The sequence below is a fragment of the Aulonocara sp. 'chitande type north' Nkhata Bay genome, linkage group LG8, assembly GCF_057382095.1.
Source record: "Aulonocara sp. 'chitande type north' Nkhata Bay isolate Kocher_YH1m ecotype deep benthic linkage group LG8, A_spYH_male_GT1.1, whole genome shotgun sequence".
Taxonomy (NCBI): Eukaryota; Metazoa; Chordata; class Actinopteri; order Cichliformes; family Cichlidae; genus Aulonocara; species Aulonocara sp. 'chitande type north' Nkhata Bay.
Window position 1 is genome coordinate 14,468,296 of NC_141351.1, and position 12,336 is coordinate 14,480,631.

Sequence of the window (12,336 nt, forward strand, 5' to 3'; positions counted from 1 at the left end):
ACAGATGGATGCGGGGACAAAAAAGAAGGCTGGACATATGATTGTCCAGTAGTACTCACCACTGTGATATTGAATGCGTACAGCAGGTCAAAGGGCAGGGCAGCCACCAGATCCACAAAGAACCAGGTGGTGGCGTAGTGGATGCAAATAGAGCGTGGCTCATACACCACCTGGCCTGACTGGCTCACATAGGTTGTGCGAAAGTTCATGATGATGTCTGAAAATATGTAATTATAAAAAAAATAAAATAAAACAAATAAGCAGGCCTGAAATATGACAGAAAACACTCAGTTCATAAAGAGCTTCAAGGATTGCCACTAGAAGCCTTTCAAGGGGTAAAAAGTCAAGCACCACAGCCTACGTGAACACTGCTGCTGACCATGTCGGTCCCCGTATGACCACAATGTACCCATCTTCTGATACAATAACACACCATGTCTCAAAACTGGAATCATCACAAACTGATTTCTTGAACATGTGCTCAAATGGCCTCCACAGTCCTAAGATCTCAATCCAACAGAGAACCTACCTGGTGGAATAAATCTGCAGTAACTGTGTGATCCTATCGTGTCAATGTTGAGCGAAATCTTTCAGGAATGTCTAAAGTTCCTTGTTTAATCTATGCCACAAAGAATTAAGGCAGGTCTAAACGAAACGGTGGGAAAATTATTAAACATCTGGGATGCTTCATAGTTACTTTACAATTTCAGGGTCTGTATGCAAGAAACATATAACCTTGACGTCACCACATGGCAAGCATGTAACATGCAAACTATTTGAATTAGCAACACCTCAGTTGAGATGAAAGCTCATCGTTGGATGCACATTTTATTTTTCATTGAATATTTAGCATTTATGGGAACACAATAAATAATTAAATAATTAAAAAAAAAACACAAACAAATACATCAGCATTAAAAAGATGTTTCATTACACCGTGTTCCTGGAGCGAATTGAGCCCCTTTCATGCCCCTTTCAGCTTTAATATGGAATTCATTAATTATTCATTTAACTAGAAATGGGTAGACTCTAAGTAAATGAGCTTTCAGAAACAAGCAATCTCATGCCCGTTTGTGCCAAGTTGATGGCATCAGGAATCTGACATAAACTCCAAACCCATGCTCAGAGGAGCGTGTTGCAAGCCAGCCACCTTAATTTATCCCTTGGGTGCTTTATTGAACTAAGAAGAGTCCCTCAAAGAGACCAAGTACATCCTGAAGGGACTCCTAAACCCAGGTAACCTGAATAAGAGGGGACATTTCTAAGAAAAGGCTGCTTGGATTGTTTTGGTTTCCATGGTGCCATAGATGGCACAAATGGATAGATGTTGGAGTAAAACCTTACGTCAGCATGTTGAAAAATGCTTCGAAAACACCGAAATGTGATCATGTTTTATCTTGAGCAGGGATACGGGGACATCTTTGGAATACTGATAAAGTCTAATTTTGACAAACCAGTGTTATGGACCAATATTTGTTGTGTCACATCAATTTTGCATTGGGTAAATGTTGAAAAACAGTGTTAAGAATACCTAAAAGCCTTTAAAACATGTTAGTTATGTTTAATAAAGAATATTTATTTGTTTTCCTGGAAGAAAAGGAGAGTAAATAATAACAAAACACCAAAAAGGACAAAAAAAACATCAATACTGTCATTAGATATTGACCAAATTGTTACACTGGAATCTCTCTAGAGTTTCATAATTGATATGTTTTTAATCTAATCATCTTTCCCAATTACGTCTTTAAAAACTTACCTATAATAAAAAGCATTTCCACTGCAATGTCACTGACAATAGTGGAGCGTGCAGCTGTGATGGCATCATCGTGTGGCGTGAAGCTGACATTGTAGGGCACGGTGACAGCCACGTAGAAGGTAGCCAGCAGAATGAGCCAGTCCCACAGCGCTTTCGAAACACTGTAGTGGAGCAGGATGAAGCGTGACTTCTGCACCGCTGCCACCTTGTACTCCGGTATTGCAGGTTTGTCCATCATTCTCTGTAAACAAACAGGTGAATAAAGTTTCAAACTTTCAAGCACAACCTCTAATATTCCTTCAAACATGTACGATAAAGGGAAACCACAGCCTCATGAATTTGAAGCTTTACTTGATAAATAACCAAAACACACAAAGTGCACTTGAGGAGCTGCATAAATGAATAACTGGATAACCAGATGGTCACGAGGTGGAGTATTGTGATGGACACCACGGTGCCAAGATTTAGCAGAAACAGACAATGTAAATGTCAACACCCTCTCTTGTGCGCTGACCGCTGATGATTCACCGTGGTAGGCAACTCAAGTGAAACAGATATGGTAATGCTGCTGGTTATCTCTTCTCCTGTACCCAGTGATAAGACCTCTACAATGTCTGGGCAGTAACAACACAGTGAGTGTCTATAATTTCACACGTGGCTCGGCTTCACACTTCCAAATGTCATTCATGCTTCAAATCTCAGGTATCCAAGTGTCGTGGTAGTTATGTTGTTATGAGAAAAACGCGGCATACCACTAGATTGACCGTGCATTGCAGTTATCTTTTCTCACATTTTGAAAATCCAGTGGTGAAAAGTATTGCAGATGAAATGGGAAGCCATTCAAAGCATAATGAGACTGCAACTCTCCAAATGGGGCCATGCACTTGCCACATAATAGCCTTAACCGTGTTTGGGAGACATGAGGAGAAGCTGTTACCTATGACAGCGGTGAGAGGGGAAAGAAAAGGCGAGATAAATGAGCAGTAATCCCATCTAAAAACAGTGTGAGCACTTTGGGAACAGGTGAACCCAAAAGAAGAAGCTGGTTAATTAAGGCTTAATGGGAGATTTCGTGTTTGGGCCCTGATGCTGCCTGGGCACCTCAGAGGAAAATGACAGATTCTATTTGAGTAATTGGAAGACAACAGGCAACGTTTACTTAAAAAAAAAAAGGAGAAACATCAGAGAGATGACATACTCCAGTGTTTCCAAGGAAAAAAAGGATGATCCAAGTGTTCCCTCAGAAACCACGTATTAAAAGATTGTGCAAAAGATTTTATTATCACACTATCAGTGGGTTTTCTGGTCTCTGTCTAAATCCTTTTCTATCATCAACAGCTGTGTCCACTCTGATGACAGTTCAAGCAATGTCAGCGAAACCCTGACTGTTTCCTTTTTTCTTTTTTTTCATTTGCCTTACATCACAGAGGTCGCAAAGCCCACCAGACCTTTGGTTCTCGATGCAGGGAGTCGAGCCACATCGCAGTGATTAGGAAAGAAAAGCCTAGCATTTGCAGGCACGCATGGGAGTGCATGTCACACAGCTACAGCTGGTCTTCACACATCATTAACTCAAACTGTAGCCGTTGGGGCTACTGTTCCAACTACATCTCCCAGAGGTCTTTGGGCTTAGGAGATACACATGGCTTAATATGCAACCCCCTTCACCCTCAACCACAAACTACTACATAGCAAACTTAGTGTTGAAATGGCCACAAACATAATTCAAATGTCACAACAGGGCATTATACTGTCTAGATTATGCATTCTGATTGAGTCTGAACTTATTGTGCAAATCCTGGATAACTGCGCGTAATGGACTTTGCAATATTATGTTCAGCTTGGCAAAATCAGCAATCAAGGTGTCGTCTACTTAACTGTGTAACAACAAGAGACTGGAGATAAACATTCACGGTGAGTAAAGAAATAATAAGTAAAAAAAGAAAGAGAGAAAGTAAGATGTGAAAGCTCAGGTCAGTTTTTGTGTTTGCTTCACAACTTCAGGAGGCTCCAGACGGCACTATTTTTCCAATTATGTGAAAAGTGGCAACATCTCTCCCCTGGGACGTGGAGCTGCCTGAAATCAAGTCTGATTTGCTTGTCAGTGTGCTTCAGTTTTATTACACACTACAAATATAACAGATTTGTAAACTTTCTGTTTCAAAATCACAATTCTTTAAGCAGCAAGTTGCCACCTCTGCTTCGGCTTTCTGGCTGTGGTCCCATTTAAAGATCTGGAGTGTGTCTACATGTGTTTGAGCAAAGCTACGGATCCTTGCCTGACAGGTCGATGAGCTACAAATAGAGATCTAGTCAAAATAGATATGGCTGGCTTGATGTGGAGGCAGAGCACACCATTGTTAGCTAACAGCTACTAAGATACAGACAGTGAAGGAGGAAAAAAAAGAAAATGTATTAATAGTCAGAGTAAAGCAGTGGAGGAAGGATATTGATTCTTTACTTAAGGAGAAACATCAATATCACAATAAGTAAGCCCTGCATTCAAAATATGAAAAGTATCAACATGCCTTAAGGATCAACAGTACCATACGCAGAAATACAGGACTGTGCAAAAGTCTTGACCCACTCCTCATTTCTTTAAACTTTGTTTGGTGAAATGTGCAAACACACATGGAATTATTATTAGTTATTCTTCTACACATACTCAACTCTCTTAGTCAAGCTTTCTTGTAATTTCTTTAAGTAGTCTTCAGGATTAGTTCTCCAGGCTTCTTGAAGGACATTCAAAGCTCTTCTGTGGATGCTGGCGACCTTTTGTTCTGTTCTCTGTCAAGATGATCTCACACTGCTATTGAGGTCTGAACTCTGGGGAGGCCAGTCCATGACTGATTGTGTTCCACTGTGTGTGTTTTTCAATCCAGCTATGCTTTTACTGCATTGGCAGTGTGTTTGGGATGTGGGTTTTTTGCATTCATCATATCATCAGATCCCTAACACCACTGGCTGAAATGCAGACCCAAAACATGACAGAGTCTCCACTGTGTATTAAAGATGGTTCCTTTACTTTTCTGAAGTCCTTTGAACCCAGAATTTCACATTTGGATCCATTACTCTATAAGAGCTGTTGTTTACTTCTAGTGTAATTTAGCACACCTCAGTCTTTTCTCCTCATTTCTCTTCCTTAAGAATGGCTTTTTTGATTAAGCCTTAGTGAATAGTAGATGGATCAACTGAAGTCCTGGCACTTGTCCGGTTTCCTCATGTATTCTGAAAAACGCCAACTCTTTTGGCTAATAGCTAATCTTGATAGAGCAGAAAAACTGTTTTATGCCTGTGCTACATTTGGTCCTTTTCATAGATTTGACTAAACAAATTAAAATGAAAATTTTTAAATGTGTTTTCTAATAAAGTGCCTAAGAATTCAATTTAAAATTGTTTGTTTGCTAAGTTGTTTGTTAGCTGTACTCACAACACTGGTGTATCCCTTGGTTTCGGTGCCTTTTTGATGCTTGAATGAGCTAAAGGTAAATGTTAACATTACTCTGAAAATGGTCCAGTACAAGAGCTGGGCTGAAAATTAGTGAAAAAGGAGCCAATATCAAAAAAATATATCTTATTATTATTAGACTTCATTAGTATTATAAATCACATTTTTCTGTTATTTCAGCTGTTGTATCATTCTGGAATAGTGCCCTTTAAACTGCTGCTAACCTCACAGAAAATGGAAGTGTTTGAGTTAAGTGTACATACTCAAAATGTAAGCATTACATAAAAAAAAGTTTTAAAAGCAAAGTTCAGTATGTAAGCTGCACTAGCAAAGAAGGGCGAGACAATTTAAGTAGAAGAAAATGGGAGTATATGCAGAAAGACAGCAGGATGAAGCCAAAACGAGATGAGGTTAGAGCATGGGTTAGAGTGACAGATGGAGAGGAAGAAGAAATGCAGAGAACGGTGGTTAAAGCTAAAAAAGAAGGGGGAGTAGGATGGGTGATGGTTTGGGGTAAGATGTGCATTTGATCCACTTATTCAATATAAATGAACCGATGTAGTTCACACGGCTATGTTATGTTGACTTTTTCAAGTCAAGCAAAACTGGTTTCAGTGTCTTCATTTTTTTTTGAACTTTTTTCTTTTATAGTGAATTCACTGCCCTTAAGTACTTTTGCTATGGTGCCTGAATTTTCACATAACATCTGCACAAATGTAGAGTTTGCTGTACTCATCAGTGGTTATGTTTTGGATTTTGTTTCCCACCTGTTCCATTTTTTCCTTTTAGCACATATTCAAATGTAGCTGAGGCCAAAAACACTGCCTCCAAAACATATATATAAAATATATATTTAAGATAGATAGATAGATAGATAGATAGATAGATAGATAGATAGATAGATAGATAGATAGATAGATAGATAGATAGATAGAACATTTAGCTATTTAGGAAACAGGACTGTAAGAAAATACAGTACAGTGTATTAAATAATCTTCTGTATTGTTTTTTTCATATATTTTTCTCCCATTTTTAAATTTATTTTTCTAACATTTACCATCAGGCAAATGTACGTAAAAAAAATAAGTACGAAAGTACAAAAAGAAAAAAGAAACAAACAAAAAATTTGACAGCACTTGGATTTTAAAATTAAGCATTGCCAAACACTAAAATAACTGCATGAACAAAACAGAAAGCAGCATCTAGAATATTCCATCCAATCACTTCTTAATGTATTATTTGTTTATTTTGTCATTCAGAGAAGCACATTCACTTATTAAAATGATAGTTAATGTGCAGCAGTGTTATGTAAATGTACAGGCGGGTGCATTAACAGGTCTCTAAAATGAACCCCAGTGCCTACAAAATTGTAGTTATAAAGTCTGTTTGTGAAGCCAGTCAATTAATAAAACTTACATACAAATACAATATGTGCCAAACTGTGCAAAACCCAAATAAAATTAACCGAACATGCACTCAATGCTGAGATGAAAAAAGTCTGCTCATGCAAATAAACAAGCAGACACATTTCATCTGGTCTGTTGCATTTTATTATTACTGCTTTGAAAATAATCCCTTTACAAACTGCTTTTTTGCTTTGTTTTTGACACTGGTGATGTCTGAAAGATAAAAGTGACTGAAAGACTCGCGCAGACACCATCCAATGAGCTGTCAAAGAAACACAAAACAAATAAAATGTCGCTTTTATTCTAAACAGCAGATGTTTCTGCTTTGCATCAACACATGCTCGTTGCCTCCGCGTTTATAAGACTGCATCATCACATGTTGGCTCAGAAAGATATGATGCTGCTAGAAATTGCCTTTTTATGCGACTATCAGTCCCTGAGGTCACGAATAAATTAGGCAAGAGCACTGGCTTGTGTGGGCTTTTATTGTGCACTGAAGTCACATTTTAACTCAAAAGTTTAAAAAAAATAAACTAAAATTCAGCCTCCGTCTTTGGCTTTGCTGTGGATTTTAAACGTGTTGCATTCACTGGTCTGCTGATGTGCTACTTTTCATACACACCTGTCTTCCCTTCGCTGCAATAGGAGTTACATATCAGATCGTGAGCTATCGATTGTTTCTCTGCAACTATTTTGTCCCTAGCGAAGTTGCCCTTGGCTCGGTGTTCATAGGAAAAGAATAATCTAATCTCTCTGGGAATTTGCTCAACACTTTAAAACGATTATTCTGGTAGTAGAGGTGGAGTAGGGGAATAACGGAGGTTTGTAAAAAGTGTGTGCATGTGTGAGAAGGGGAGGACATGAGAGACAGAAATGTGTTGAATTTGTATTAATATCCCTGAGAAATGACTTAAAAATACATCCTCGAGAGCTGGCATAGAATCTGAATGTTGATTTTATGGTCATATGTTGCTCTCTTCCTTTGTTTGGATGTTTTTGTGAAATGTGTGTGCACTTTCAAATGTGTGTGTGATCGGTGCGCGTATGGTATCAGCACTGGCATCTGTAAGTAGGTGGAAAAGGAGTGCAGCAGGAGGCTTGGCAGATGGAGGGAGGTGTAGCACACCGATTCCAATGAAGGCACCCGCAGGTCAGGTTTGAAAGCAGCAGTCGAGATTTTGATTTTGGAAGTATTAACAAGATGCGGGTCAGCTGCATGCAGCAGAGTATTATCACTTCGTTTTTTCCTATTTTTCTTAAAGCCCGCAGTTTTGGTGCTGTTTCAACTGAGTGTAAACATGCTTGATTTCTCAATTAAATACCAATGTGACCCTTTCAAAGTGCTGGCATTGTCTTATCCACGCTCTGATTGGTCATAATTATTTAAAAGTCGACACTACTACCTGCAATGTGAAGTAAATGTCTTGTCTCTTGGGTTCTTAGTAACAGTTTATTTTATTTTCTAATATAAATGAGCTTTCAGTAGTCAGTTATTCTGACTTTTACTGTAACTTCTTATATTTGAGCAGTATATACCTGCAAAATTATGTGCGGTGAAATTAAAAAAGGGCAATCCTGTGTGAGATTCTCATTTCTTTTAAAGGTTGGCCGTGTGTCACTGCTGTGGGAGCTTAAAATTCAGTGTCAGGTGAGCGACATAGTGTAAAAATGGCAGAAACACTTTAAAAATAATGATATTCAGCTGTAAAGTTTTACTGGGCCACTCAATTTCTGGACTAAAATTAACAAGTGTTTTGGTTTCAGGCACTTAACAGCTAAATGATCCTCTAAAAACACGCACCACTTTTTATTCAAAAAATGTATTTTGAATGTTTTCTGCCTGAACCAGACGCAGATGTCTCACAGGTTCACTCGAAAAAAACCAAAACCTTTATCCCTGAAAAGTTTTGAATTGCTTTTAGTCCCTTGTGATCAAACACATATTTGAAGGACAGGTTTGAGTGCAGACTCGGTCAGTAACCGAACCTCTGTGGGGAATGAGTGGGATTATCTCAAAATGGTGCTCTGTCAGAAAAACTGCTCCCGTTTGGATCTGAGGGCAAAACAGAAGCTTGTTCTCATGAATATCACAGCATGGAGCGAGGCATGACTTTTTATTCAAGCCTATAAAAGCCTTTTTTATGTAGAAATAATAACCACAGCTAAAGGTCTCTAAAGGCCCTTGAAACACACACATACACGGAAAAAAAAAAATAGACAAAATAGTGGTATTCCTATCTACAAAGGGCTGGCAAAAGATATGATATCCAAATGATCCAAAATTATCCTAAAACAGAAAACAGGGAATTTATTTAGTTACATTAACATATCAGCCAGGTTGCTCTTCTAATCCATTTACATTCTATTTAAATTTATAGATTACATTAATGGCCTAGTTGCAATTTAAGTGAATGCATGCTGGTGTATAGCAGCCTCCATAGACTTTAAATTAAAAATGGATGTAGGCACTGTGAAATCACCAAAAATTAAGCTAACGAAGCAAACTTAAGCATCCTTTAATCCTTATTTGTTTAGACTGAGAATTGGACAAGTAATATATTTGGGATGTACATGCTAAAAGAAAATCAGAGAACATTAATTATTTGTTGTATTTTTATCTTTAAGTTACATATAAAAATTTGAATTCAGCCTCTCACTGTTGTTGACATGGCCTGTTTTGTCATACAGAAAGACAGTGTTTGGCCCACATTTAGTTTACTGGGATCTGGCCAACCAAACTCTGACTGGGGGGATTTTTTTATCCAGCTGAATTAGGCTGTGCCACATTGATTGACAGGTGTTGTGAACAGGCAGCTGAAGCCCACAGCGATCTGCTGGGCCTTACTCTGGATCCTGTTGGAGCATACTGAAGCATTTTTAATGGATTACCTGATAATATTATGGCTTGTTGTCCAACAAATTTGTGCAATACGTAGCCTTCATTTGTGGCTATGTGCAGTGCACCTGTATAGTTTGTGAATGCAGCTTTCTAACCTAGCTTAGCTGGTCAGCTTGGTGAGCACTCACCCACATTAAGGTTTTTCAGTCAAGTGACATTTTGTACGTCACAATCATGGTGACAATGAAAGAATCAAGTGAATAAGGCCTTAGTCACACAGCTCTAGTGACCAGTCAGTGATCGCCATATTTCTAATGGCTAATGTTGGCAGATAATATTGCTAACTGTATTTTCCTGGAAGTGATGGACTAATCTACAAACTACTGGCAGCTACTGTAGATGGACTGTAAGTGTGAAAAGTATGACACAAACTGGAACCAGGAAAATTAAAAGTTGTGGCTTTTGCTAAGCTTATTAGCATCTTAGACATAATAGCTAGCTTGCTGTCTAACCACTAAACTGTTAAAGATTTTCCACCTGCAGACATTTTTTGACTATTTTTAACTAATTATTTATTTCCAGTATTGTATATATGTATGAAGCTTATTCTCTGTTGATTACTTAACCTTTATGTAATTGTTATGTAGCTATTTTTCATTTATTTAATGCTTTGGAGAACAGAGAAGGTATAGAGTGCCTTTCCTGATGCTGCTTTCAACTGACAGATTACTTCGAATAAAGAAACCAAAGTTAAAAAAACAAAACAAAAAAACAAAACATAAATTCACATAGAATTGTATAATTTTGTCCACTTGATATTATGAGAAATAAAAGGAAGGGGAAAAAAATCATGACACTGAAAGTGATTTGTGGCAACATGAAACCTTTGAAAGTGAATTATATCTGGTGACGTGAAGCAAAAATGAGTGGAAGTAACTGCTGGTGATATGAAGAGGATGGGGCGCACAACAAACTTTCAGGTGAGCGACTAAAAAGACTACAGGTGAGAATACAATTGACTGTGCATTGCTAGAACCTGCTAATAAATGAATTAGAGGGTCAGCTACCCAACTTTAGGTAGTTAAATAAATGTGAAAATAACTTTCCCAGGACTCTGTATGATACTTTAGTGTTACACAGAGCAGCCTTATTTGAAGCTGAGAGTAGAGGTTATTTATGAGAACAGACCTTTGCCATAATAACCTATAACCCAAAGGTTTGGGAGGTGTCGGCATGTTTTTAAAAAAATTATTAGAACGATGCATTCAGCTTAATCTATGACCAATAGCCCCTCACCAGCAGTGAGAGCCATCTTGCAATCAACCACAGTTGTTGCACTGACCTTGCTCTTTGTCCATTTAAATCCACCAAACAACAGCTTGCATACAAAAAAGTAGGATTAAAACAGCACCAAAAATAGCAAAGTCATAAGTTTAATTTTTAACAGAGCTAGGCCACACTCTTGGAATCTGGACCAAGACTTCCCTGATAATGTCCTCTTAAAATCTCATGTTTTAGATGTCAGAATTAATAATTTAAGCTCAGGTGTGAAGGTGCTGCATGTCTAAGCAACTTCTGCTTATCTTTTTAGATGACATGCAGGGAAAAATAGAAAAAAAACCATCACATCCAGTCAAATATGAGTGATAGAGGTATACTCACTCCACCCAGGTTGACCTCTCCTTTGCCTCCACTGGAGAATTGGCTGGTCAGCTGGTACAGCATGGTGTGTCCATGCTTCCTGGCCTCACTGAAGTGAGAAGTACTCTTCCCCCTGTGCATCTTGTCCTCTGAAACTGTCACACAGATTCAGTTAAGTCGCAAGGCTGTAAACTTTGTTGTGAGATGGCGATATATGAGAAAAAAAAAAACAGTGCCATCCAACTCAATATCTGAAGTTTTTCTCTGGTGTAGTTACACAACTAAGACACAAAAACACAAGCTCCACTATCCTAAGACTCTTATCCAAATTCATGTTGCCAAAACAAGGGCGTATTTCCCCTGGCATTGGTATTTGTGGCAGACTGTGTTCAGGTTCCACTTGAAGACACATTGCGGCTTGAATCAAACTCCCAATTAGAAACAACTGTCTGAGTTCAATGAACAACTGCCAGCCCAAACAAAACTGCTGTGTAGGATGTGACAGTGATGAACAAGAACACACAGAGAAAATGAAAGCTAGGGGCTCGAGCATGACCCGCTCGTAAATCATGCTCTTAGTAAGCAAATAAAAGCAGTTTCCCCCCCCCTAAAAACAAACCTTTCAACTTACATTCCTTCTTGCTGTTGAGGCGGCCCTTTTCGTAGGTGTCAGTGATGTCTTTGAATGAGAAGAGAAAGAGAACCATTTCGCCCTTCTCGTTTTTTATGGGCACAATGTCCAACAGACACCAGAAGGCCACACCTGCAACAGAAGCAGAAATGATCATTTAGTAATAGTTTTCCTTTCACCTCATTTGGAGAATGGAGACAAATGCTCATCCTGTGCCGTGTAGAGCTTTAAAGAAAAGCTGGTGTAGCATAAAAAGGGATTTGAATAATATGATGGCATATTAATTAAAGAAAAAACCTGTTTGTACCTCCAAATAAACTTTATGAAACAATGTGCCCACTGGAGAAAAGAGATGGAAGAGGTACAACATTTAGTTGGAGAGTTTGTTTGGCTGTTTGTCTTTAATTCCTCTTTCCTGCTTCCTTCTTTGTTCTGCTCCACCCTCTCTCCTTCCTTTACTCTCCAGCATCCTCGGGTCCCTGCTTCCCTTTTATTTATTTCATTTGGGGGGATAGTTGTCCTGTTTATTGAAGCTTTGCTTGTTTAGTTTTCGTTCTCTTTATTGATTTAATGTCGTACAGCCTATTGTGTAGCTGACCCAGACTCCTTCCACCT

The 12,336-nt window shown here is 38.5% G+C and overlaps 1 protein-coding gene across 1 annotated transcript in view; it reads right to left on the reverse strand.

Annotated features, from left to right (window-relative positions):
* LOC147323408 (voltage-gated delayed rectifier potassium channel KCNH4-like) overlaps positions 1-12,336 on the reverse strand; it is a 40,391-nt gene that overhangs the window by 13,887 nt on the left and 14,168 nt on the right. The window contains exons 3-6 of the mRNA XM_086303737.1: positions 11,722-11,853; positions 11,112-11,245; positions 1,757-1,997; positions 60-217 (exon numbers count right to left, since the gene is read on the reverse strand). Coding sequence (XP_086159863.1) covers positions 60-217; positions 1,757-1,997; positions 11,112-11,245; positions 11,722-11,853 — 665 coding nt within the window. The remainder of the gene's footprint in view (positions 1-59; positions 218-1,756; positions 1,998-11,111; positions 11,246-11,721; positions 11,854-12,336) is intronic.